The 25,688-nt window shown below is 41.1% G+C and overlaps 2 protein-coding genes across 2 annotated transcripts; both read left to right on the top strand.

Moving 5' to 3' along the window:
* Window positions 1–816: 816 nt before the first annotated feature.
* Window positions 817–2,971, top strand: LOC129463467 (proline-rich protein 20E-like). Its single transcript, XM_055244022.2, has 2 exons — window positions 817–868; window positions 2,358–2,971. The coding sequence occupies exons 1-2, from the start codon at window positions 817–819 to the stop codon at window positions 2,969–2,971; spliced, it is 666 nt and encodes a 221-aa protein (XP_055099997.2).
* Window positions 2,972–11,024: 8,053 nt separating this feature from the next.
* LOC134732554 (proline-rich protein 20E-like) lies at window positions 11,025–13,261 on the top strand. The gene is made up of 2 exons (XM_063618488.1): window positions 11,025–11,076; window positions 12,560–13,261. The coding sequence occupies exons 1-2, from the start codon at window positions 11,025–11,027 to the stop codon at window positions 13,171–13,173; spliced, it is 666 nt and encodes a 221-aa protein (XP_063474558.1). The 3' UTR covers window positions 13,174–13,261.
* Window positions 13,262–25,688: the final 12,427 nt, after the last annotated feature.

The raw sequence follows: 25,688 nt of genomic DNA, 5'->3' as shown, positions 1-25,688 counted from the left end.
CCTCTCCATTCCCAGAATGTGCTGGTCTCCCTTGCAGGCCGGGCCTCAGCACACTTTCTTCACTCCCCTGCCTCTCCCAGCGCGGTTCCGCGTGACTAATTTCAAAGTTTGTATTCGAGATTTCACCCCAAATATGCCCCCTTTGGATGCTTGCCTTGAACATGCTCAGATCTAATCTAGTCACATCTTCCTATTTGCCACTTTCAGGGCACCACACCTCCGTTTCGCTGACACTTTAAGGTGATTATGCATATTTTTCCTCAATGATTAGATTAATCAGTCAACCATTGATGTCTAGAAACGGCGGCATCTAAGCGGGGCCCCATTTGACAGGCAGGGAACTGGCCCAGTGCACCTTCCAAGCCCAGCCAGGCCCGCCCCAGCCAGCCCCCCTCTGACCACGCCTGTCCCTTACTTGATTGCCTTGCTGCCATATAAGAGGGCCCCGGCTCGGCTTCCAGCATTCGGCTTTCTGCAGGGCTCCCCGCCAGAACCTGCTGCGCGCTCCCTCCTGCCTTGCCTGCCTGGCTGGGGAGGACGAGCTCAGAGCTACAGCGGTGAACCTGTGGACACCTCCAGCTCCTCGGGCCTCTCTTCGTCGAAGAGTCTCCTAATTTTCAGATCTCCGGAGCCAGCTGTACGAAGATCAGGTGTGTGTCTGGGTGGTCCCTGAGGGGTGGATAGAGCTTGGAAGGGTGCAGCTGGGGACACAATCCTCATTCTCCTAGAAAGGCCACGGCCACCCCCCTGCCTTGTCAGGCTGTGGTTTCACTCTACTGATGTGTTTTTCTCCCCACCCGCTCCCGCAGATTGCTCATGGAGGAACCAAGGCGTTCGAAGCGACCTCGCTCCATGGCCACTAATCAAGGTACGTCAAACGCCTGCCACTCTCTTTTTCATTTTTTCTGGATGTTTACTTTACCTTCGGTATTGACTTACAGAACTTCAAGAGGCAAATGTGGCGTGTTATGAAATGCAGCACCTCCTGCTCCTTCTCAATCTCCCACACCTTTGGGCTTTGGGAACACCACCTCCATGTGTGTAGCCAACTTTTTAGCATTCCCTCTCATTCTTTAAATAACATGCATACACTCCTGCTATTTCTTTTCCCATTTAGGGTTTAGTTACGGTCTTCCCTCTAGAGCAGAGGAATATTTAGCTGTAGTTTAAACATTGCCAGCCCCACCACCAATCACCCAAGCGCCAGGCCACACACTCCCCAGGACACACACCCTCTGTCCCTCCCCCAATGCCCAGGAGCGGGGAGAATATTAGGAGGATTATTTTCCTCTTCCTGCATAACTTGAATTTTCCAGGACTTAATACTTACCTTGGGTGATTATGGGCTTACTTATCACTACTTCGTTCCCCAATTCCTCCCCGATTGTTGAGATTCAAACTCAATCAAGCATTCTCTGTTTCACCTTCTCATAGCCTGCTTCAACCTGGGCTGCTTGCTGTAAGTCAGTTCCCAGCTTCCACATCATCTGGGAAATTCCTTTCCCTCTTTTGAGTTGTATCCCGTTTCCCAAATCTGGTGGTTTTTTTTGTTTTGTTTTGTTTTTTTCTTTTTAGTTTTTATTTTTCTTGTTTTACTGTTTCTCTGTAGTGGAGCAAGTCCTTTTACTACATCTTGATCTATAATAAACCAGTACTTCCACCTTGTTCTTTTCTAGAGGAATTGAAATTTTACGTCTATTGCCATGTTGCTCTCCAAAACATTTCCCTTCATACACCGAGTGTCCTAAATCTTTTAATCTTGTCTAGTTCGATAGATGCAGAACAATAAAGCGTCCATTGAAAGGAAATTATTTAAGATCTTGCTTGTCTGAAACATCTTTATTCAACCCTCCCTGATTCTTAAGTGAAACTTTGGTTGGATACGAAATTTTAGGTGGGAAATCCATTTCCTTTGAAATTTTGAAGACATTTTCTGTTAGGTTCTAGAATTAACTGCTGCTTTTGAGAGGTCTGATTTCTGAGACATGTGGAATCCTAACCCTTTCCATGTCACCTTTCCTTTATTTCTCTTTCTCCCGCTCTCTAAAATCTTTTAGAATGTACTCTTCGTTGTCAGCACTCTGAAATTTTACGGTCATCTGTCTCAGTGACAATATACCTCTAGTTTTCTTATATTTTATCCCTCTTTCCGTCATTTCAGATTTTTGCTTTCTTTTCTGGGAAATCTTCTCCACTTCATTCTCAGATTTCCGTGGACAGTTTTGTTTCTTCTCTCATAATTGTAACTTCAAAAATCCCTATTTACTCTGAGTATTTATTTTTAAAAGTATCCTCTAACTGATTGATGGGTACAATTCCTTCTATCTCTCTCTGCTCACACTCTGCTTCTCTTTTAGCCTCAGGTGGGCCTCCTCCGGAGCCAGGCTGCTCTGGTGTGGACCCTGAAGACTCCGTGGAAGCAGACGAGCCCGCACAGCCAGCCCAACCCGCAAAACCCACCGCTTACGTGACACCCTTCAGATGGCAGCCCCCAGCTGGCACAGAGCCAGCTCGTCCTGCAGAGAGAGGCCGGCGCCGGGGAGGAAGCCGGCGGCCAGGGCGAGGCCGTGGCAGAGGGGGCGGGCCCCGCAGGGACGCTGGCCAGAGACAGGGCGCAGAACGCTTGCCGGGACCGGACTTGCACATCCAACTGGACCACCATGGAGAGCCAGGCCACCAGTGGGAACTGGAAATCTGGGAGACCGCAGCCTCCTCTCTTTCTGAAACAGCTCCTGTGCCTGGAACTGTGCAGGAAGGCCCTGGCCCCGACGTGGTCCAGCCTGAGCTGGGGCTTCAGGAGCCACCCCCTGCCTCTGGGCCTCAGGCTGTCGCCGGGCAGCCCATCTTGACCGTCTATCCCTGCATCGGGTTTAGGCCTCTGGGTGGCTCAGCTGCTTTACAGGTCATTCAAACCCCCCACGGCACCTATGTGCAAGGGGTCCCAGTGTTCGTCGCCGACATTGCATACTGACCTCTGTCTGTCACCCACGTTGTTCCCAGCCTCCCTTTCCTCCACCTGGACTTTCCCCCCCAGCCCCAAACTCCAGCCCCATTTCTGCTCCACTCCTCCGCTCCCATCCCAACTGGAGCCCTCACCTTACCTTGTCGGAATGGAACCTCCCAGCAGTCCTCCCAGGATCCTGACAGTAGTCCATCGGCTTCCGATGCCCCTCTTGTCTCTGCTTTGTACCTTCTGTCAAAGTCACACATGCACGGAGTTCCTCAGTGGTTGTTAAAATAATCCAGAAGATTCCCTCATTTTATTCTGCTTCTATTAAAACCCAATTGGAGATACTTGGAATGAAAAACAAGGTTGTTGGAGTCCAAACTTATGTTGATGGTTTCAATCACACAGTAGATAGGACAGAGGAACAAATCAGTATAAACTAGGTGCTTAGGCAAGAGAGAGACCGACAGTGCCACACAACAGTCATCCTGGGGACTGGAGGTCATCTAAAATGGAACTCTCCTTGGAGAGCCAGAACTTGTGTATGACATCACGGTACAAGGAAACTATGGCTAATGGTTTCTCCCAACGGAAGAAACAGATGAATCCTGAGCAGGATACGAGAATAACGCCCAATGACAGAATGAAGTATGGTGAAGAGAACATCCCAAAAGCTGCCTGAGAGCTCAAACCTACAAGGAGAGCAGAATTAGCGTGACATTACACTCTGACTGACAGCGTGGATGACTATGGAAAGCAACGGTGAAATATCCTCAGAACTTCGAGAGGGAAATCACTCTCAATCTAGTGTTCTGCGAGCAATCAAAGAAATTGTTGGGGAGAGAAGGAGGCAGACAGTGTCAGCTCAAAGGCAAGGCCACATGAAAGGAGGAATGGCATGGAAAACATGCAGAAGAAGGCAGAATCCTACTCAGACTGGACCTGAAGCCTGAGCTTCCCCTGAACTTAGAGTACACAACTTATAATGTGCAAGCTGCTAAGCCCCCTTTCTGTACGAGGCCATCGGAATGGAACGGAACTGTTTTGTACAGTGAAAGTACAAGTCATGGTTATCGGCCAGGAAAAAGCCAAGCCAGACAACCTGGAACGAGTGGGAGGCAACAAGTGTCAGTAAGCAACAAATTAGGAAACTGTGTTCTTAACTCTAGAGAAGTATGATTCTGGAAGAAAGATGGATGGCCTAGAATTAAAATTCCAGAAGACTTTGACATAGACAGGTGGGGCATGGGAAAATTCAGAAGGAGCTAGAAGTTACTAAAGTTCTTGTCTAGTGCCCGGAGATGTTAGAGTGGCTGAATAGAAGAGCAATGAAACTCCAGACTCTGACACATTTTTCAGTCGCAATGTAGGAGCCCACTGGGAGCCACTCGATGAATTGGAATAGAATGTAAAATTTCAAACAGATTGAGGGAAAAGGGGATCCAAGGACATTTGATGAATGAAACAAAAGGTGTGGGGGCGGTTAACTGAAACAAGGAGAGTGCACGACACCTGAAAACGCGAAAGAAGGAATCAGTAATTTGATGGCTGCGTCCTTGGCTTCCTCCTGGCTTTAATGGGAATATTTTGAATGTTTCGCCATTAACCAAGATGTGTGCTGTAGGTTTCTCATAGATGTTTAAGTTGAGGTAGTTCCCATCTTTTCAGAGTTTGATAAAAGGTGTATTATGAATTTTTGTATTTTGTATTGTAGCTTGTATTTTATTAAGTAGGCTTTTATTAGCTGATTTTCACTCATTTGTAAATGTCCAAGTCAAATAAAGATAACGTTTTACATCAAAGATTTTTTTGTGTATTCAATCCTTTTAAATAAACCTTCTGTTAAGACTTATTTTCTACCACAGTTCTTTCACTAAAATTTCACAAATTATAAAGATAAAATGCGTTTACTTAAACCAGGAGAAAAGGTAGAAAACTAATGTCTACGCTCTCCGGTCTCCATTCGTATTGTATCTAACAATGCCCAACCCGTTCAAAGCCATTTAGGTTGTACATTTTTCCTTTCATTCGCTTTTCATACCATGCGGCCTCAGCCAAACCTCTTCTTTCAAAATAGTTGTTCCACCAGAATTTCCGTAGAATTGGTGTTATTTCTTCAATGAATGTTTAGGAGAACAAACCAGTAAAACCATGCCTGTGGCAGCGTTCTCTTTTGGAACTTTGCGTAATATTATACTACTTCACGTAGAGTGTAAGGACTACCATGACATGCTTTCAGTCCTCTCTCCTTTGGGCTTTGCTTGTTATAGATGTTACTTTTCATGTGTTCTAAAACCCACCATATATTACTTACTATTTTTGCTTTAGACAATCATCTTACACACTAATGTTGGGAGGACTGAACGCATGAATATGTGAAAACTACTGAAAATAATGCTCAGCACATGGCAGTGTCCAATAGATGTTATCTATTGTTAGCTGATACAAGTTTCTGATCTATTCTCATCCAATAATACAACTATTCCTTGGCCAATGCCGTAGCATTTTGATAGCTGGGAAAGGTTGAACTCACCGTTATTCTTTTTTATGGCGTTTTTCCCCTAAACCTTCATTCTCCCCCTAAAATTTAAAACATGTCATCCACTTTCAAGGGAGAAATAAACGACCAGCATTCCTTTTAACAAATCATGCTGGAGCAAATCGGATACCCATAATTAAAAATACAAATCTCAAACTTTACTTCAACATCTACACAAAAATTAACAAAAATGCTTTGTTAACCTATGGGTAAAAGCAAAAACTGTAAAACTTCCAGAAGAAAATATGGCAAAAGTCCTCATCACTTTGGAGTAGGCAAAGATTCCTTGGATGGCACATAAAAAACATGAATTGTACAAGAAAGCATTGATGCAATTTATGCAATGGGCACTGTGATTTGCCACCAGACTCTTCTTCAGAAATAAAGGATTTGTGATCTCAGTTATGAGAACTGCCACGGGACAGCCCTCAGCCCTTGGAGATGGACTCTAAGGGAGTGCCTTGGCTGAAGACCCTCCCCCGTCCTTACCCACAGACACACCCATCCACCAGGAAGCTTCCATCCAGGGACATTCAGTGGGGACATTAAAGCCTGGCCCTGTCGCCACAAATCAGAACAGCTCTAGTAGCACACTTTACCATAAGAACACCCCATGGGGTCGGCTGAGGCACAGCATTGAGACTGTGCGGTCCTGCTTTCTTCCCTCCCACATCCCTAAAAGGCACACCTTATACATCTTCTGCACTCTAATGTCCATCTCACTGTTGGTTTCCTGGGAATTCCAGCTTGAGACACTGGGCCTTATTACAAGTAACATCTGTTCTTTGAAAGACACTGTTAACAAAATGAAAAGGCAAGCCGTAGCCTGGGAAAACATATTCACAATATGTATCTTAATCAAAGACATGAATCTATAATGCACAGCGAACTCTTACAACTCAATAATAGATAGTCAACCCAATAAGGGCCGGGCGCTGTGGCTCACGTCTGTAATCTCAGCACTTTGGGAAGCCGAGGTGTGTGGATCGCCTGAGGTCAGGAGTTTGAGACCAGCCTGGCCAACATGGCAAAATCCAGTCTTTAATAAAAATACAAAAACTTGCCAGGCATGGTGGTGGGCCCCTGCATTCCCAGCTACTCAGAAGCCTGAGGCAGGAGGATCCTTTTAACCCTGGAGGCGGAGGTTGCAGTAAGCCAAGATTGCTCCATTGCAGTGACCCAAGATCATGCTACTGCCCTCCAGCCCGGGTGATAAGAGCAAAACATTGTCTCAAAATGAAAAAAAGAAAAAAAAAAAAAAAGCCAACCCAATAAAAAAGATAAAAATTTTGAACAGAAACTTCACGAAAGAATCTATGGGTGTGGCTAGTGAGCACATGAAACCCCAATAAGGATGAGAATATACAAATAAGCATGGAGCATCCTGTGGTGCCAGGGAGAAAGGAGCAGTCCACAACCAAATGAAAACAGAAGTCACGGTGATGGGAGGTTGACAAAAAGACACAGAAGGGAACTACCGTAGCTCCTGGTGGCCAAGGCTGGTAACTTTGAGTACCAAAGTAATTAACTACATAATTAATAATTAAGTATTTAAGTAAAATATTTAATAAAATAAGTAGCTCAATTATTAAATAATTCATCCCCTGCAGTATTGGGTTGTAAACCAAAGCGTACAATATATGTCCGTAAGTCCATACTGATATAAATAAACGATTAAATAAATAAACACATGGGGAAGAATAGGCAAATCCTCCACTCCACGCAGGAGAACTCCAAATAATTTAGGTTGCTATTCCCTGGCAAAGAGGTAAACTATCACTTTCCTTTTTTAAAGTATAGCCTATAGGTAGTGACTTCCAAAAAGTACAGTAGAGAAAGAGGTGGGAAAATCACTTTATGGAGGACAAACCTAATCAACACTGCCCCGGCCAGGTGACCAGGACTAATAGGAGCAGTGATAAGCCATGATGATGGTGTGTACTCTAGTCAGGATGGGATGGGAATGACACTTCCCCTCTGCAATCTTCCCTACAAAAACATGTAATTCCAGTCAGATCATCAGGAATACATCAGACAAATGTCAGGAGAGGACATCCTACAGTATATCAGAATGGTATTCAAAGTGTCAAGGTCATCAAAAACAAGGCAAGTGTGAGAAACTGTCACAGCCAAGAGAAGCCATGACTAATTGTAATGTGGTACCCTGGATGGGGTCTTGGGACAGAAAAGGTATGTTAGGTCGAAACCAAGGAAATCGGGACCAAACATAGACTTTAGTTAATAATGATGTATTAGAGTGATTAACGTACCAACAATTATTATTGCCATAATAATTAGGACAAATGTACCCCACTGTAAGATCCTAGGAACAGGGTAAATTTAGGGCAGATGAGAACTTTGTGTGTTTCCTCCAACTTTTCTGTAAGTCTGAAACTATTCTAAAATGAAAACACTTATTTTAAAAAATCTATTAAGCGCATCATTAGTCATCAAGGAAAGGCAAGTTAGAACCTCAATGAGACCCCACTCCATAGACACTAGAGTGGCTTAGAGAAAAAGAATCAACAACACCAAGAGTTGGCAGGGAGAGTGGAACACCTAAAACCCCAATACGCTTCAGGAAGGAATGTAAAATCCCACAATCAACTTGGAAAGCAAATTGATAATGTGTAAAAACACTAAAAATAACTCTTGATATTTGACCCAGAAATTTCACTTGTTGATATCTACCCAACTAAAATGGAAGGATATGTGTATCCAAAGACTTGTACACTAGTATTCTTAGCCTTTTGATTCCTAATAGCCCCAAACTGGAAACAACCCAATCAACCTGTCTGTCAGCTGGTAGTGACTGGATAAACAAAGGGTCGATTATTTGTGGAATGGGACACCGCTCATCAATGAAAATGAATGAATGACGCCTGCATTCTGCAACATAGATGGACCGCAACAACATTATGTCAATCAAGAGAGACCAGGCAGAGAAAAGGGGATCCTGTATGCTTCCATTTATGTGAAATTCTGGAACAGGAAAAATAATCTGTAGAGATGAAAAGCGGATCAGTGGTTGCCTTGGGAAGAGGATGGGGGAAGGGGGCTTACGGCAAAGGGCACAAGGGAACTGTCCCCGTGAGGAAATTATTCTTTTTTTAATTGTGGAGGTGGTTACCCATGTCTACATGTTTATCAAAACTCACCAAATGGTGTGCTGCAAGTGGATGCGTTTTACAATGTATAAATTGTACCTTAATAAAGTGGACCTTTTAAGAAACAAAAGAAACAACAAAAACAAAAAATACTGAGAATCTAACTGGAATTGTATTATATATACCCCCCCAACATTTTTTTTTTTGTGACAAGGTGTCACTCTGTGTCCCAGTCTGGAATGCAGCCACGCAATCTGGGTTCACTGCAGTCTTCATCTCCTAGACTCAAGCAAGCCTCCCACCTCAGCTTTCCTAGTGAATGGGACCCAAAGGCAGGCACCACAACACACGGGTAATTTTTTTTTTTTTTTTTTTGGAGAGATGGGATTTTGCCACGTAGCCCGGGCTCATCTCAAACTCCTGTGCTGAAGTGATCCTCTCACCTCCATCTCCCAAAGTTTTGGGATTACAGACATGAGCCACCATGCCTGGCCAGAATTTTTTAAACAACACTATGGGAGCTGGGCGTGACGGCTTATGCCTGTAATCCCAGTGATTTAGGAGGCCAAGGCAGGAGGATTGCTTGAGGCCAGGAGTTTGAGATTAGCCAGAGCAACATAGCAAAACCTAAACTCCACACAAAATAAAAGCGAAAAAGACAATAATTAGTCAGGCACGGTGGCTTGCACCTGTGGTCCCAGCTACTTGGGAGGATTGAACAGGGAGGAACGCTTGAGTTCAAAAGTTCTAGACAAGCCTAAGCACATAGCGAAAACTCATCTCTACAAAAAATACAAAAATTATCCCGATGTGGTGGCGCGAATCTCTAGTCCAGCTACTCCGGAGGCCCACACAGGAGAATCACTTGAACCAATTCTCCTATCTCAGCCTCCCAAGTAGCCGCAGTGAGCCGAGATCGCGCCACTGCACTCCAGCCTGGGCTACAGGACGAGAACCCGTCTCTCTAAAAAACAAGTATGCAAAGCAACCAACTAACCCACTGTGGGTTCCCCTCCAGTGTCCTGGTGTGTTTCCTGCTATCTTCCTCTACCCGTGTGTGCACCCACAGCAATAAACGCCAGTGGTGTGTGTCTCACAGGCATCTGCAGCCCCATCGCCACCGCTCTGAGCTCGACTCTTTTCACAAAAGGCCGTTTGACATCTTCCCTCGGCAGCCCAAAGGCGACTTCAACCCGATGTGCGCAAGCCAAGCTCCGCATCTTCCCATTCAGAGCAGGTTCTTGGTCCACCTCTGTCTGAATGAACGGGCGGGCTACCAAGGCTGCAGTCTCTTCTCCAAGGCCTTTCCACACTGGGTCTCGCTTTCTCTTGTAAATTTCTCTCCCACCAGGGAAATTTCTCCTCCTCTGCCACCCCCAGTCCTAGTGTATAGGACCGTGCGCCCGACCCCGAGGGCTGCAATAGCCTTCTTGCCTCTCCTGAGTTATTCTGTGGACCCTGGGTTGGCTCTCCTTCACAGCCCTGCTTGTCGTTTTTGAAATGGTAACCCACTGCAGGACACCCTTATCACGGTTTTCTGCTGCCTCGGAACAAGACCAGCTCCTGCGCGGCCCCTGCCTCCACCTCGCACCACTTCTGGACCCGGCCCTGGCCTCCTCTCCATTCCCAGAATGTGCTGGTCTCCCTTGCAGGCCGGGCCTCAGCACACTTTCTTCACTCCCCTGCCTCTCCCAGCGCGGTTCCGCGTGACTAATTTCAAAGTTTGTATTCGAGATTTCACCCCAAATATGCCCCCTTTGGATGCTTGCCTTGAACATGCTCAGATCTAATCTAGTCACATCTTCCTATTTGCCACTTTCAGGGCACCACACCTCCGTTTCGCTGACACTTTAAGGTGATTATGCATATTTTTCCTCAATGATTAGATTAATCAGTCAACCATTGATGTCTAGAAACGGCGGCATCTAAGCGGGGCCCCATTTGACAGGCAGGGAACTGGCCCAGTGCACCTTCCAAGCCCAGCCAGGCCCGCCCCAGCCAGCCCCCCTCTGACCACGCCTGTCCCTTACTTGATTGCCTTGCTGCCATATAAGAGGGCCCCTGCTCGGCTTCCAGCATTCGGCTTTCTGCAGGGCTCCCCGCCAGAACCTGCTGCGCGCTCCCTCCTGCCTTGCCTGCCTGGCTGGGGAGGACGAGCTCAGAGCTACAGCGGTGAACCTGTGGACACCTCCAGCTCCTCGGGCCTCTCTTCGTCGAAGAGTCTCCTAATTTTCAGATCTCCGGAGCCAGCTGTAGGAAGATCAGGTGTGTGTCTGGGTGGTCCCTGAGGGGTGGATAGAGCTTGGAAGGGTGCAGCTGGGGACACAATCCTCATTCTCCTAGAAAGGCCACGGCCACCCCCCTGCCTTGTCAGGCTGTGGTTTCACTCTACTGATGTGTTTTTCTCCCCACCCGCTCCCGCAGATTGCTCATGGAGGAACCAAGGCGTTCGAAGCGACCTCGCTCCATGGCCACTAATCAAGGTACGTCAAACGCCTGCCACTCTCTTTTTCATTTTTTCTGGATGTTTACTTTACCTTCGGTATTGACTTACAGAACTTCAAGAGGCAAATGTGGCGTGTTATGAAATGCAGCACCTCCTGCTCCTTCTCAATCTCCCACACCTTTGGGCTTTGGGAACACCACCTCCATGTGTGTAGCCAACTTTTTAGCATTCCCTCTCATTCTTTAAATAACATGCATACACTCCTGCTATTTCTTTTCCCATTTAGGGTTTAGTTACGGTCTTCCCTCTAGAGCAGAGGAATATTTAGCTGTAGTTTAAACATTGCCAGCCCCACCACCAATCACCCAAGCGCCAGGCCACACACTCCCCAGGACACACACCCTCTGTCCCTCCCCCAATGCCCAGGAGCGGGGAGAATATTAGGAGGATTACTTTCCTCTTCCTGCATAACTTGAATTTTCCAGGACTTAATACTTACCTTGGGTGATTATGGGCTTACTTATCACTACTTCGTTCCCCAATTCCTCCCCGATTGTTGAGATTCAAACTCAATCAAGCATTCTCTGTTTCACCTTCTCATAGCCTGCTTCAACCTGGGCTGCTTGCTGTAAGTCAGTTCCCAGCTTCCACATCATCTGGGAAATTCCTTTCCCTCTTTTGAGTTGTATCCCGTTTTCCAAATCTGGTGGTTTTTTTTTTTTTCTCTTTTCTTTTTAGTTTTTATTTTTCTTGTTTTACTGTTTCTCTGTAGTGGAGCAAGTCCTTTAACTACATCTTGATCTATAATAAACCAGTACTTCCACCTTGTTCTTTTCTAGAGGAATTGGAATTTTACGGCTATTGCCACGTTGCTCTCCAAAACATTTCCCTTCATACACCGAGTGTCCTAAATCTTTTAATCTTGTCTAGTTCGATAGATGCAGAACAATAAAGCGTCCATTGAAAGGAAATTATTTAAGATCTTGCTTGTCTGAAACATCTTTATTCAACCCTCCCTGATTCTTAAGTGAAACTTTGGTTGGATACGAAATTTTAGGTGGGAAATCCATTTCCTTTGAAATTTTGAAGACATTTTCTGTTAGGTTCTAGAATTAACTGCTGCTTTTGAGAGGTCTGATTTCTGAGACATGTGGAATCCTAACCCTTTCCATGTCACCTTTCCTTTATTTCTCTTTCTCCCGCTCTCTAAAATCTTTTAGAATGTACTCTTCGTCGTCAGCACTCTGAAATTTTACGGTCATCTGTCTCAGTGACAATATACCTCTAGTTTTCTTATATTTTATCCCTCTTTCCGTCATTTCAGATTTTTGCTTTCTTTTCTGGGAAATCTTCTCCACTTCATTCTCAAATTTCCGTGGACAGTTTTGTTTCTTCTCTCATAATTGTAACTTCAAAAATCCCTATTTACTCTGAGTATTTATTTTTAAAAGTATCCTCTAACTGATTGATGGGTACAATTCCTTCTATCTCTCTCTGCTCACACTCTGCTTCTCTTTTAGCCTCAGGTGGGCCTCCTCCGGAGCCAGGCTGCTCTGGTGTGGACCCTGAAGACTCCGTGGAAGCAGACGAGCCCGCACAGCCAGCCCAACCCGCAAAACCCACCGCTTACGTGACACCCTTCAGATGGCAGCCCCCAGCTGGCACAGAGCCAGCTCGTCCTGCAGAGAGAGGCCGGCGCCGGGGAGGAAGCCGGCGGCCAGGGCGAGGCCGTGGCAGAGGGGGCGGGCCCCGCAGGGACGCTGGCCAGAGACAGGGCGCAGAACGCTTGCCGGGACCAGACTTGCACATCCAACTGGACCACCATGGAGAGCCAGGCCACCAGTGGGAACTGGAAATCTGGGAGACCGCAGCCTCCTCTCTTTCTGAAACAGCTCCTGTGCCTGGAACTGTGCAGGAAGGCCCTGGCCCCGACGTGGCCCAGCCTGAGCTGGGGCTTCAGGAGCCACCCCCTGCCTCTGGGCCTCAGGCTGTCGCCGAGCAGCCCATCTTGACCGTCTATCCCTGCATCGGGTTTAGGCCTCTGGGTGGCTCAGCTGCTTTACAGGTCATTCAAACCCCCCACGGCACCTATGTGCAAGGGGTCCCAGTGTTCGTCGCCGACATTGCATACTGACCTCTATCTGTCACCCACGTTGTTCCCAGCCTCCCTTTCCTCCACCTGGACTTTCCCCCCCAGCCCCAAACTCCAGCCCCATTTCTGCTCCACTCCTCCCCTCCCATCCCAACTGGAGCCCTCACCTTACCTTGTCGGAATGGAACCTCCCAGCAGTCCTCCCAGGATCCTGACAGTAGTCCATCGGCTTCCGATGCCCCTCTTGTCTCTGCTTTGTACCTTCTGTCAAAGTCACACATGCACGGAGTTCCTCAGTGGTTGTTAAAATAATCCAGAAGATTCCCTCATTTTATTCTGCTTCTATTAAAACCCAATTGGAGATACTTGGAATGAAAAACAAGGTTGTTGGAGTCCAAACTTATGTTGATGGTTTGAATCACACCATAGATAGCACTGAGGAACAAATCAGTATAAACTAGGTGCTTAGGCAAGAGAGAGACCGACAGTGCCACACAACAGTCATCCTGGGGACTGGAGGTCATCTAAAATGGAACTCTCCTTGGAGAGCCAGAACTTGTGTATGACATCACGATACAAGGAAACTATGGCTAATGGTTTCTCCCAACGGAAGAAACAGATGAATCCTGAGCAGGATACGAGAATAACGCCCAATGACAGAATGAAGTATGGTGAAGAGAACATCCCAAAAGCTGCCTGAGAGCTCAAACCTACAAGGAGAGCAGAATTAGCGTGACATTACACTCTGACTGACAGCGTGGATGACTATGGAAAGCAACGGTGAAATATCCTCAGAACTTCGAGAGGGAAATCACTCTCAATCTAGTGTTCTGCGAGCAATCAAAGAAATTGTTGGGGAGAGAAGGAGGCAGACAGTGTCAGCTCAAAGGCAAGGCCACATGAAAGGAGGAATGGCATGGAAAACATGCAGAAGAAGGCAGAATCCTACTCAGACTGGACCTGAAGCCTGAGCTTCCCCTGAACGTAGAGTACACAACTTATAATGTGCAAGCTGCTAAGCCCCCTTTCTGTACGAGGCCATCGGAATGGAACGGAACTGTTTTGTACAGTGAAAGTACAAGTCATGGTTATCGGCCAGGAAAAAGCCAAGCCAGACAACCTGGAACGAGTGGGAGGCAACAAGTGTCAGTAAGCAAGCAAATTAGGAAACTGTGTTCTTAAGTCTAGAGAAGTATGATTCTGGAAGAAAGATGGATGGCCTAGAATTAAAATTCCAGAAGACTTTGACATAGACATGTGGGGCATGGGAAAACTCAGAAGGAGCTAGAAGTTACTAAAGTTCTTGTCTAGTGTCCGGAGATGTTAGAGTGGCTGAATAGAAGAGCAATGAAACTCCAGACTCTGACACATTTTTCAGTCGCAATGTAGGAGCCCACTGGGAGCCACTGGATGAATTGGAATAGAATGTAAAATTTCAAACAGATTGAGGGAAAAGGGGATCCAAGGACATTTGATGAATGAAACAAAAGGTGTGGGGGCGGTTAACTGAAACAAGGAGAGTGCACGACACTCTGAAAATGCTAAAGAAGGAATCAGTAATTTGATGGCAGCGTCCTGGGCTTCCTCCTGGCTTTAATGGGAATATTTTAAATGTTTCGCCATTAACCAAGATGTGTGCTGTAGGTTTCTCGTACATGTTTAAGTTGAGGTAGTTCCCATCTTTTCAGAGTTTGATAAAAGGTGTATTATGAATTTTTGTATTTTGTATTGTATTAAGTAGGCTTTTATTAGCTGATTTTCACTCATTTGTAAATGTCCAAGTCAAATAAAGATAACGCTTTACATCAAAGATTTTTTTGTGCATTCAATCCTTTTAAATAAACCTTCTGTTAAGACTTATTTTCTACTACAGTTCTTTCACTAAAATTTCACAAATTATGAATATAAAACGCGTTTACTTAAACCAGGAGGAAAGGTAGAAAACTAATGTCTACGGTCTCTGGTCTCCATTCGTATTGTATCATTCCCCACGATCACACAAGTCTGTACAAACAAACATATACACTAAGAGCATCGTTGGTGGCTGGATTTCAGGAACACCTGGCATGCCATGTGCCAGGGGTCATGCTGAAGCGACTACAGGGTCCAGGCAGATAACGCACCTGTGGTCAGGACCAGCGCCTCTGCGGAGCCCGCGCCTCTCCAAACTAGGCACAGGCGACTTCGTATTGAAACATGGCGTGGATCACACTGAGCACTGTGCAGGGGGAGCTGCTTCTTGGCTTGCCCTTGGGTTCTGGCATCCATAAGCCAGAAATCACCCTCTCTATCATCCTACACACATGTGCCACTATCTTCTTACTCTATACCTCTCAGAAAGATGCACAGCTTTTACATTGTGCAGGTGATGGTCTGCTGATAGGCTACTTCCAGGATATTTCTACCACCAAAATGCTTCCTTAAACATTTGTACTTGGAGTAAGACACGGTCTCATTCAGTCACCCACCTGGAGTGCAGTGGTGCAGTCACTGCTCACGGCAGCCTGCACATCCTGAGCTCAGGTGATCCTCCCATATCAGCCTGCTAAGTAGCTGGGACTACAGGCAGGCACCAAGACCTCTTGGTAATTTCTCTTGGTTTATTTTTTCATTCATTTATTTATTTATTTTGAAACAGAGTCGCACTCTTTCACCCGGGCTGGAGTGCAGTGGCTTCAGCTCACTGAAACCTCTGCTCCCCGGGTTGAAGGGATTCTCATGCCCCAGCCTCCCAAGTAGCTGGGACCACAGTCCTGTGCCACCACGCCTGGCTAATTTTGTATTTTTAGTAGAGACTAACAATGCCCAACCCGTTCAAAGCCATTTAGGTTGTACATTTTTCCTTTCATTCGCTTTTCATACCATGCGGCCTCAGCCAAACCTCTTCTTTCAAAATAGTTGTCCCACCAGAATTTCCGTAGAATTGGTGTTATTTCTTCGATGAATGTTTAGGAGAACGAACCAGTAAAACCATGCCTGTGGCAGCGTTCTCTTTTGGAAGTTTGCGTAACATTATACTACTTCATGTAGAGTGTAAGGACTACCATGACATGCTTTCAGTCCTCTCTCCGTGGGGCTTTGCTTGTTATAGATGTTACTCTTCATATGTTCTAAAACCCACCATATATTACCTACTATTTTTGCTTTAGACAGTCATCTTACACACTAATGTTGGGAGGACTGAACGCATGAATATGTGAAAACTACTGAAAATAATGCTCAGCACATGGCAGTGTCCAATAGATGTTAGCTGTTGTTAGCTGATGCAGGTTTCTGATCTATTCTCATCCAATAACACAACGATTCCTTGGCCAATGCCGTAGCATTTTGACAGCTGGGAAAGGCTCAACTCACTGTTCTTCTTTTTTATGGCTTTTTTCCCCTAAAGCTTCATTCTCTCCATAAAATTTAAAACATGTCATCCACTTTCAAGGGAGAAATAAACGAGCAGCATTCCTTTTAAGGAATCAGGTTGGACCAAATCGGATACCCATAATTAAAAATACAAATCTCAAACTTTACTTCAACATCTACACAAAAATTAACAAAAATGCTTTGTTTTCCTATGGGTAAAAGCAGTGGAAGAATTAGAAAGAAACAAATATTCAAGGCAATAAATGTATATTACAAATGATATGCTCTATGCTCTGTGATACTCTCTTAAAATACTGTGTAACGGATTTTAGGTTTCTGATCCAGGGAAGGGCTCTGAAGAAGCCCTTTATTGCTATTATTGCTATTTTAAAAATTTCCATTATTCCTAGATGCATTTCACTCTATTATTCAAGAAAGTTTACACTCGGCCTGGAAGGTCCAAAGGAAACATGGTAGACAAGTATGGGTGTTAAATCTAACCTAACCTATGTGCTTCAACATGGAAGAATCTTCAGCAGAAGTGACATACTCAAACAAATTACAGACTGAGTTGGTCAGGAGAAATGGGGAGAGGCATGAGTAGTGCCTGCGATGAGGCTGAACAGAAATAAAGAGCAGTTTACCTCCTCAGGGGTCTTTCCAGGAAAATTTGAAAGCTAGGATTGAAGTGCTTCAGCAGGACAGTGACATGGACTGATTCATGTTTTTACATAAATAAACTTTGTTTTTCAGAAGGACTCTGACTACATGTAGAGAAAGACTATCTCAAAAAGAAAAAACAACAACAAAAACCAGATAAATACAGACAAAGCAGTTTAAAAATGTAGTTTTCTAGATATTTAACAATAGGTGATAAAGCATGGCAATTAAAAGTATAATATAAAAAGGACTCAAAGGAAGTTTAGCAGGTAGTAGCATTGACATGAATTAGTAATTTATTCGGTGGAGATAAGGCCAAATTAAATTACATCAATATCCCATTTAAATATTTTATCTAATACATAAATGCATATTTACAACAACATGACAACAGTGTTTATCTATAAATTCTGAAAGTATGCTTATTTTTAAGTTCATATTTTTAAAATTTACTCACAATGACTACATATCAAAATATGAAATGTATTAAAATATAGGAAATTTTGTCGAAAGTGTCAGCTATTCTGTTGTTTATATTTTCCTACTCAGTAACCCAAAACAGCAATTTGCAGAATTTCTAAGGTAATAATTCTAAATAAGATGTCCCTTGTTCTTCTGCTTTATGAATTAAACAACCCAAAACTTCATCTTTATTAATTGGCTCGTTTTCTATTTGTGCCAAGGTCCTTGTCAGGAAAATTTATGATAAACTATATTATTTTGATATCTTGTCTTTCGTTTTTTTTTCATAGCATGTATTTCCTACTTGAGGTACCCATGTGGTTAATTAACTTTACGGGCAGTAGCAGGACACATATGAAAAGTTAATGTCAAGGGAGGAACATGGATTCTGTGAATCCCTGATATCCAGACTGTAGCTATGAGTGAGATTTAATTGGCTGGCCTCAACCCTATTGTCCTGGTTCTTGGAAATGAAATGCACCCCTGAATGGCATCATGGATATATAATTACAAATATAGTACAACCTCTGATTCACACACAATATAATCCATATTTCTTGTTGGATTTACATCTGAGTCTTGGTTTTTCTGTACGTTTTCTACCTGGAACTAGTCTTCAGCTCTGACCTTCAAGGCTGTAGCTCTGCAGTGGATGCTAATTCTTAGAGTTTATCTCTACTTGTATTATGCCTCAGCTGGTGCTAATCCTGTCACCACTCAAAAGAAAACTCTGGAACCAGGATTTTGGCATCTACCATACACAGAGAAGCATTTTTTTTCTAGGGCTCCTTGACTATATTATTGTATTCCCAATTTTGAAGTTAGGTGACTTGCATATTGATAATATCCATGATTAATCTTAAATTACCCATGTCTTTTGTTCTTTGAGAGCTTGTTTTATGAAGGAATTGAAGTTGGATCGAGGGAGATATGATACATATCTGATTCCAGATCTGAAGAGCATGTATTTAAATTCACACATAGCATTCAGTCTGAAAAAGTATCATTTTATATCTAAGTTTTAGATTACATGCACCTAGAAATCAGAGCACATCTAACTGTATGTTAAACTGCAGTAGGCCAAAAACTTTCTTTGCGTGATTGGAAAACTGTGCACATAACATAATTCCAAGACTGTATAAATATTTTCTTAAAGATAATTTTTCTGATTTGGCAGGTTGTTTGAAACGTGTTGTTCTCATATGTTTTCATACATTCTTTATAAAAGATCTACCCCAAAATAGGGAAAAAAATCATGCTATCTATAAAACATTTAAAATTGTGTGTAGTCAATAATTTTACTCTCGTGTTTCTGGACTGCCGAATATAAAATATTGGCATACTGAAGTTTTAAAATACCTGCTTGCCATCATTTTTTTCAGTTTTTAAACATTTTTAACTCTATCACTTTGTGCTTTTTTTTTTTCCTTTTCCAGATGAGAGAAAAGGGCTCATTAATTCTCAATCAATCTAAGGTCACAAATTTATTAAGTGGGGATAATAGGTGTAGGCTTTTGATTTATGCTGCCTTTTGCAAGTTCTATGCAGCCTGCTTAGCTTCTGCGGTCCTCTCTGACATATTCGTTTATGGTCTCCTACCACTTCCTATTCTACACGTGTCACTCAGAGAACTCCATTAACGCTAGCGTAGTTCTTAATTACCTCCTTGTTAGCATGAGTGGTTTGCTTTACAGATTCTTTCTTAATCAGATAAAACATTTCTAGGTACAATTTTAAAAGATTTTGTTTAACCAGATGCCTGAGCTAATAAATATCATGTTTCAGGCTATTTAAAGGTCTTTTAAATATTTGATGGTGGTATGGAGTAAGTTGAAAATTTGCTGAAGTTTTGTTTTTATTAAAAAATATTAATAGCTTTCTGTTTAATTAGTTTAACCTCATTTACTTAGTAAACAAATTACTTCACACTATAAATTCAAAACCATTTTCTGAATGAACTAAGGCTTCTGTAAATAAGAATGTCTAAGGCAAATTTTTACCATAGGAAGTGTTACAGGTAACTAAGGATCAAAAGTCTAAAAGGACAGTTTCTTGTATGTCAACACCAGAAAACTCCCAAAGTGTATGTTTAGATTTGTTTTTCTGTTCTATTTCTGTTTTGTCTTAAGGGGAAACTCTAACTAATAGTAACCAGAAAAGCAAAACAAACTAACAAATCTGCCATTGAACTTAAAAATGCAAAAGTAATGTATATTTATGTGCATAAATCCTTTTTATTCTTGCTCTTATTGCATTGTCTTTTCATTTGCAGCAGAAATCTTGTAGATCCTTAAACAAAGCCATACTTTTTCATATAAAGAATAAATTAAACTTTCTCAAAAATAAATTTCTATTACTGTATTTTCAGGCTATAAAGTAATAGGCTTCTGAGACATTATAAGAAGTGTCTTCAGTGAACTCAATGTCACAGATTTCTTTACTCTCCATATTGGAATATAAAATCTGAAATAACTTTATGATAAGATGAAGTTGAGAAAGAGAATGTAGTGATTGAAGACTGACTGGTCCTTTCATTTTTCTTTAAAAGTTTTTTTTCAGTAATATGCATCGATTACACTTTTTAATCACAATAAAGTTGTGTCTCTACCTTAAAAATACTATTAATTCGATTCTCTTATATCTGCCATGTGCATAGTGCCACCTGTCCTGCAATAGCAGAGCTCCAACACATGGCTTTGCTCTGTTTTGTATTATTAATCAAGCACATGTGTAGAAGTTTTATGTTGACAGTTTGTACCACACTCATGTGAATCCTTATTCTTTGTAAAGTTAGGATGAAGAAAGGATGGAGAATAGAACCAGAGATATCAGTTGGCTTTACATATAACCTGCCTAGGTGGCTTCCTATATGGTGTGTTCTGGAATTTGCTTGTAAGCTAGTATATCCTCAAATATGCTCCATTAATTCAAAACGGTGCCTGAAATGACTACCAGTATAGCAGAAATGCACTTTTCATCTCTATACACTTCAGTTTTCCCAACTGTAAATTGAAGGCAAAAAAAATCTAATTCAAATGATGGAAAGAGTAAAATATAAGTTAACTATGATAATGAGTATAAAATATATGGAGATATTGTGGTTTTGATAATACTTACATAAAAAATCTATAAAATGACAAACAAGAAGCAACAACATTCATAACAGCAAAACTGACATATAACTACAGTTAACCTTTTGGTATTCTTATGTTTAGTCTCAATTCTGTGTGTGTATATGTCCGATGATGGATATATGATTAATGTAAGCAAACAGTTTTTAGCTTGCTTGTTGATCATTTTGTCCGTAGCGAATAACTTATTGTCTAGCACATAATTCAGTAAATATTTCTTGAGTAAATTATAAAACTTATTTCTGTGTATGGTCTATAATTGTTGAATTATTTGTTTACATTTTTCCTTACCCTTTACTGTACCAGAGAGGTCAAATTTTGTGGTATCACCAATTTATTAGGGGAAACTTTAAAATTATGACTGTGAGTAGCCACAGGACGTATACCGCCTCTTCAACTGTGTTTTTATAAACTGGAAGAGTGAGACTGTTTATATTTTCACAAAATGTGTACGTGAAGTCATTCTAGGCTTTCAGCGGGTGGGGACAAGAGTTCACGGTGTCCTGTTAGGCAAGGAAATGCCACACATATTAAATAATTATTTTGCATTTTCCATGAGTTTTGTATGTTCAACTTCTATTCATATAACAAAAAAGTTCATAATCTGAGTATAAAAATGTACTTTATAAATATATAAATATATCAACATGAATTTTGTACATTTTCTTATAAACGCAATTTCAAAATCCAAGAATCTCGTGAATTAGGAAAAAAATGCTGTTTAATTATATTCAGAACTCTATCAAAAGTGATTCTGTATGAAAATCAGGCCTCTGATTGTAATGGTTTTTATGGTACTGGATCACTAATATTAAAAAATAAATTGTCCTCACATGTGATTCCATCTGGGAGTGCAAGTATTCATTTTATCATTTAGCTTGGCCACCCTGTAACACATTAAAATTCATATTTATTTTCTTATGAAGTATTTATATTTAGTAGTTTGTATTGTTAGGGAATTATATTTATGTTAAAAATTATGTGTGTAGATAGGTTGTATCGTCTTTACATTCATTTCAAAAGAGTGTTGTAAGTTGAATTGTGTTTCCTCAAAACATATGTTGAAATTCTCATCCCAGGTGCCTGTGAATGTTTCCTAGATGTAATCAAGTTAGGAATAAGTCATACTAAATAAGGGTGCAAACTAAATCCAATAACTTATGTCATGAAAGGAAAGGAAAGAGAAATTCAGATACAGAGGCAAAAAGATACCCAGATACCCAGGAAGGAAGGCCATGTGAAGACATAGATAGGAATTGAAAGTATGCCACCACAAACCCCAACTAGTACCAGAGACCTTCTAAAGATAGGATAAAGAAAGAAAAAAATATTTTTTAAAACTTCAAAGAGAACATGGTCTTGGAAATACCTAGACTTCTAGCCTTAAGAGCCAGAAGATAATAAACTTTTCTTGTTTTAAGCCACCCAGTTTGTGATATGTTGTTGTGGCAACTCTAGGAAACTAATACAAAGAGTAAGAGGTATTTCAATCGTGTTTAAAAGCAAATAGTAAATATTGGCTTCACAGCAAACAAAATTAACAGATTTTTAGGGTCTGTTTATTTTTATTTTTTATTTTTATTAGTACATAGCAGTGTGTATATTTATCCCATAAATAATCCCATAACTTTATGTTCGTAAGTTCCATTGTTTTGATTTTTAGCTCTAACACGTGAGTGAGAACCTGCAAAGTTCGTCTTGCTGTGCCTGGCTTATTTCATTTAATATAATGACCTGCAGTTTCATCAATATTGCCACAGATAACAGGATATCTTTCTTTTTTATGGCCAAATAGTGCTCCATTGGGTTTACATCCAAAATTTTCTTTATTAATTCATCTGTTGATGGACACTTAGGTTTCTTCCCAATCTTTGTAATTGTGAACAGAGCTGCAACAAATATGAAAGTTCAGACACCTCTTTGATATACTGATTTTCTTTCTGGGGGGTATATACCTAACATTGGTATTGTCGGATCATACCATAGTTCTATTTTTACATTTTTTAGGAACCCTCCTCCTATGTTCCATAGGGGTGGTACTAATTTACATTCCCACCAACAGTGTACAAGGATTTCATTTTCTCCACATCCTCACCAGCATTTTTAATTCCCTGTCTTCTGATATATACCATTTTACCTGGGGTGAGATAGAATCTCCATATAGTTTTGATTTGCATTTTCTGATGATCAGTGATGCTGGGCACCTTTTCATATACCGGATGCCATTTGTCTATATTCTTTTGAAAAATGTCTATTCAGATATTTTGCCCATTTTTAATTAGATTATTAGATTTTTTCCTATTGAGTTTTTTAAGCTCCTTATATAATATATTCTGGTTCCCGTTCCCTTGTCAGATGAATAGTTTGCCAATATTTTCTCCCATCCCATTCTACCTGTTGTCTCTCCACTTTACTGATTTTTTCATTTGCTGTGAAGATGCTTTTTAACTTAATGTGATCCCATTTGTCCATTTTTGCTTTGCTTGCCTGTGCTGCTGAGGTATTACTTAAGAAACCTTTGCCCAGACCAGTATCTTGGAGAGTTTCCAACTGTTTTCTTGTGGTAATTTCATATTAGAGGTCTTGGTTATCAGTCTTTAATCCCTTTTAATTTAACTTTTTCATATGGCAAGAGACAAGGGTCTAATTTCATTCTTCTGCATACAGGTATCCAGTTTTCCCAGCACAATTTATTGAAGAAATTGTAGCTTCCTAAATGTATATTCTTGGCACTTTTGTAAAAAATGAGTTTGCTGTAGGTGTGTGGCTTTGCTTCTGGGCTCTGTATTCTGTCCCATTGGTCTATGTTTGTTTTTATGCCAGTATCATGCTGTTTTGGTTACGATATCTCTATATTATAATTTGAAGTTAGATACTGTGATTCCTCCAGTTTTGTAATTTTTGTTTAGTATGGCTTTGGCTATTCTGGGTGTTTTGTGGTTACATACACATTTTAGGATTCTGTTTTCTATTTCTGTGAACAATGTTTTGGCATTTTGATAGGGATTACTTTCAATCTATAGATTTTTGTGGGTAGTGTAGACATCTTAACAATACTGATTTTTCCAATCCATGAACGTGGAATATCTTTCATTTTTTGTGTCCTCTTCAATTTTTTGCATAAATATTTTATGGTTTTCATTATACAGATCTTTCACTTTTTGGTTAATTCCTAGGTATTTTATTTCATTTTGTATTGATTACCTTTTTGATTTCTTTTTCAGATGGTTCACTGTTGGCATATAGAAATGATACATATTTGTGTATGTTGAGTTCATATTATGCAACTTTATTGAATTTATCAGTTTTAATCATTTTCTTGCAGATTCTTTAGGTTTTTCCAAATATAAGATTATATCATCTGCAAACAAAGACAATTTGAAATTTCCCTTTCCAATTTGGATGTGCTTTCTTTCTCTTTTCCAGTTGCTCTAGTGAGAACATCCAGTATTATATGGAGTAATAATGGTGGAAGTGGGCATTATTGTCTTGTTCCAAATCTTAGAGGAAAGGCAATCAGTTTTTCCCCATTTAATATGATACCAGCTATGAATCAGTTGTATATGGCTTTTATTGTGTTGAGTAATGTTCCTTCTATACCAAGTTTTTGGGGGGTTTTAATTATTTAAAAATGTTTAATTTTATCAAATGCTTTTGCAGCATCAGTTGAAATGATCATATGCTTTTTGTCCTCAATTCTGTTGATATGATGTATCACATTGAATGATTTGTATATGTTGAACCATCCTTGCATCCATGGGAAAACCCCACTTGATCATGATAAATAATATTTTTAATACGTTGTTGAATTTGGTTTGCTAGTACTATGTTGAGCGTTTTGGATCAATGTTCATCAGGAATATTGGCCTACAGTTTATTCTGTTTTCTTGATGTCCCTTTCTGTGGTTTTGGTATCAGGGTAATACTAGCCTCATAGAATGAGTATGGAAGTATTTCCTTCTCCTTTATATTTGGAATACTTTGAGTAAGATTTTCATTAGTTCTTCTTTAAATATTTGGCAAAATTTAGCAGTAAAGCCATCGAGTCCCAGGCTCTCCTTTGCTGGGAGAATTTTTATTACAGCTTTGATCTCATTGCTGTTACTGGTCCATTCAGATTTTGGATTTCTTCATGCATCAATGTTGCTAGGTTTTGTGTGTCTGGAAATTTATTCATATCTAGGTTTTCAAATTTATTGGCATTTAGTTGCCTATAGTTACCTCTAATTATCCTTTGAATTTCTGTGGTATCAGTTGTAATGTCTCCTTTTCCAGCTCTAATTTTATTTATTTGAGTCTGCTTTTTTTTCTTAATTAGCCTGGCTAAATGTTTGTGGGTTTTGCCTATCTTTTCAAAAAACAAAATTTTCTTTTTAATTCTTTTTCTTTTTTTTTTGTTTTGGGTTTCGATTTCATTTATTTCTGCTCTGATTTTTATTACTTATTTTCTTCTACTAATTTTACATTTGATTTGTTTCTACTTGTCTAGTCTTTAAGATGCATCACTGGGTTGTTTATGTGAAGTATTTTCTACTTTTTTGATGTATGTGCTCATTGCTGTAAACTTTCCTCTTACTACTGCTTTCGGTGTATCCTGTAGGTTTTGGTATGTTATGTTTCCACTTTCACTTGTTTCAAGATATTTTTAATTTCCTTCTTAATCTCCTTACTGATCTACTAGTCATTCAGGAACATAAAGTTTAATTTCCAAGTATTAGTATAGTTTCCAAAATTCCTATTATTATTGATTTCAAGATTTTTTCCATTTTGGTCATAGAAGATGCTTGATATTTGTTTCAGTTTTTTGGAAGTTTAAAGACTTATTTTGTGGCATAAAAAAGGATATGATCTATTTTTAGGAATAATCCATGTGCTGAGGAGAAGAATGTGTTTTCTGCAGCCACTCGATGAAATGCTCTGTAAATATCTATTAGGTCTATATGGTCTATA

This window comes from Symphalangus syndactylus, chromosome 15 (assembly GCF_028878055.3).
Source record: "Symphalangus syndactylus isolate Jambi chromosome 15, NHGRI_mSymSyn1-v2.1_pri, whole genome shotgun sequence".
Lineage (NCBI taxonomy): Eukaryota > Metazoa > Chordata > Mammalia > Primates > Hylobatidae > Symphalangus > Symphalangus syndactylus.
The sequence above is the reverse complement of the archived record's forward strand: the minus strand, read 5'-3'. Positions and strand labels throughout refer to the sequence as shown.

Excerpts from the sequence above, each read along its gene's own strand:
- LOC129463467 (XM_055244022.2), top strand. The coding sequence starts at position 817 with ATGGAGGAACCAAGGCGTTCGAAGCGACCTCGCTCCATGGCCACTAAT. Across the intron at positions 869-2,357 it reads CTCCATGGCCACTAATCAAG|CCTCAGGTGGGCCTCCTCCG; the intron begins GTACGTCAAACG and ends CTTCTCTTTTAG.
- LOC134732554 (XM_063618488.1), top strand. The coding sequence starts at position 11,025 with ATGGAGGAACCAAGGCGTTCGAAGCGACCTCGCTCCATGGCCACTAAT. Across the intron at positions 11,077-12,559 it reads CTCCATGGCCACTAATCAAG|CCTCAGGTGGGCCTCCTCCG; the intron begins GTACGTCAAACG and ends CTTCTCTTTTAG.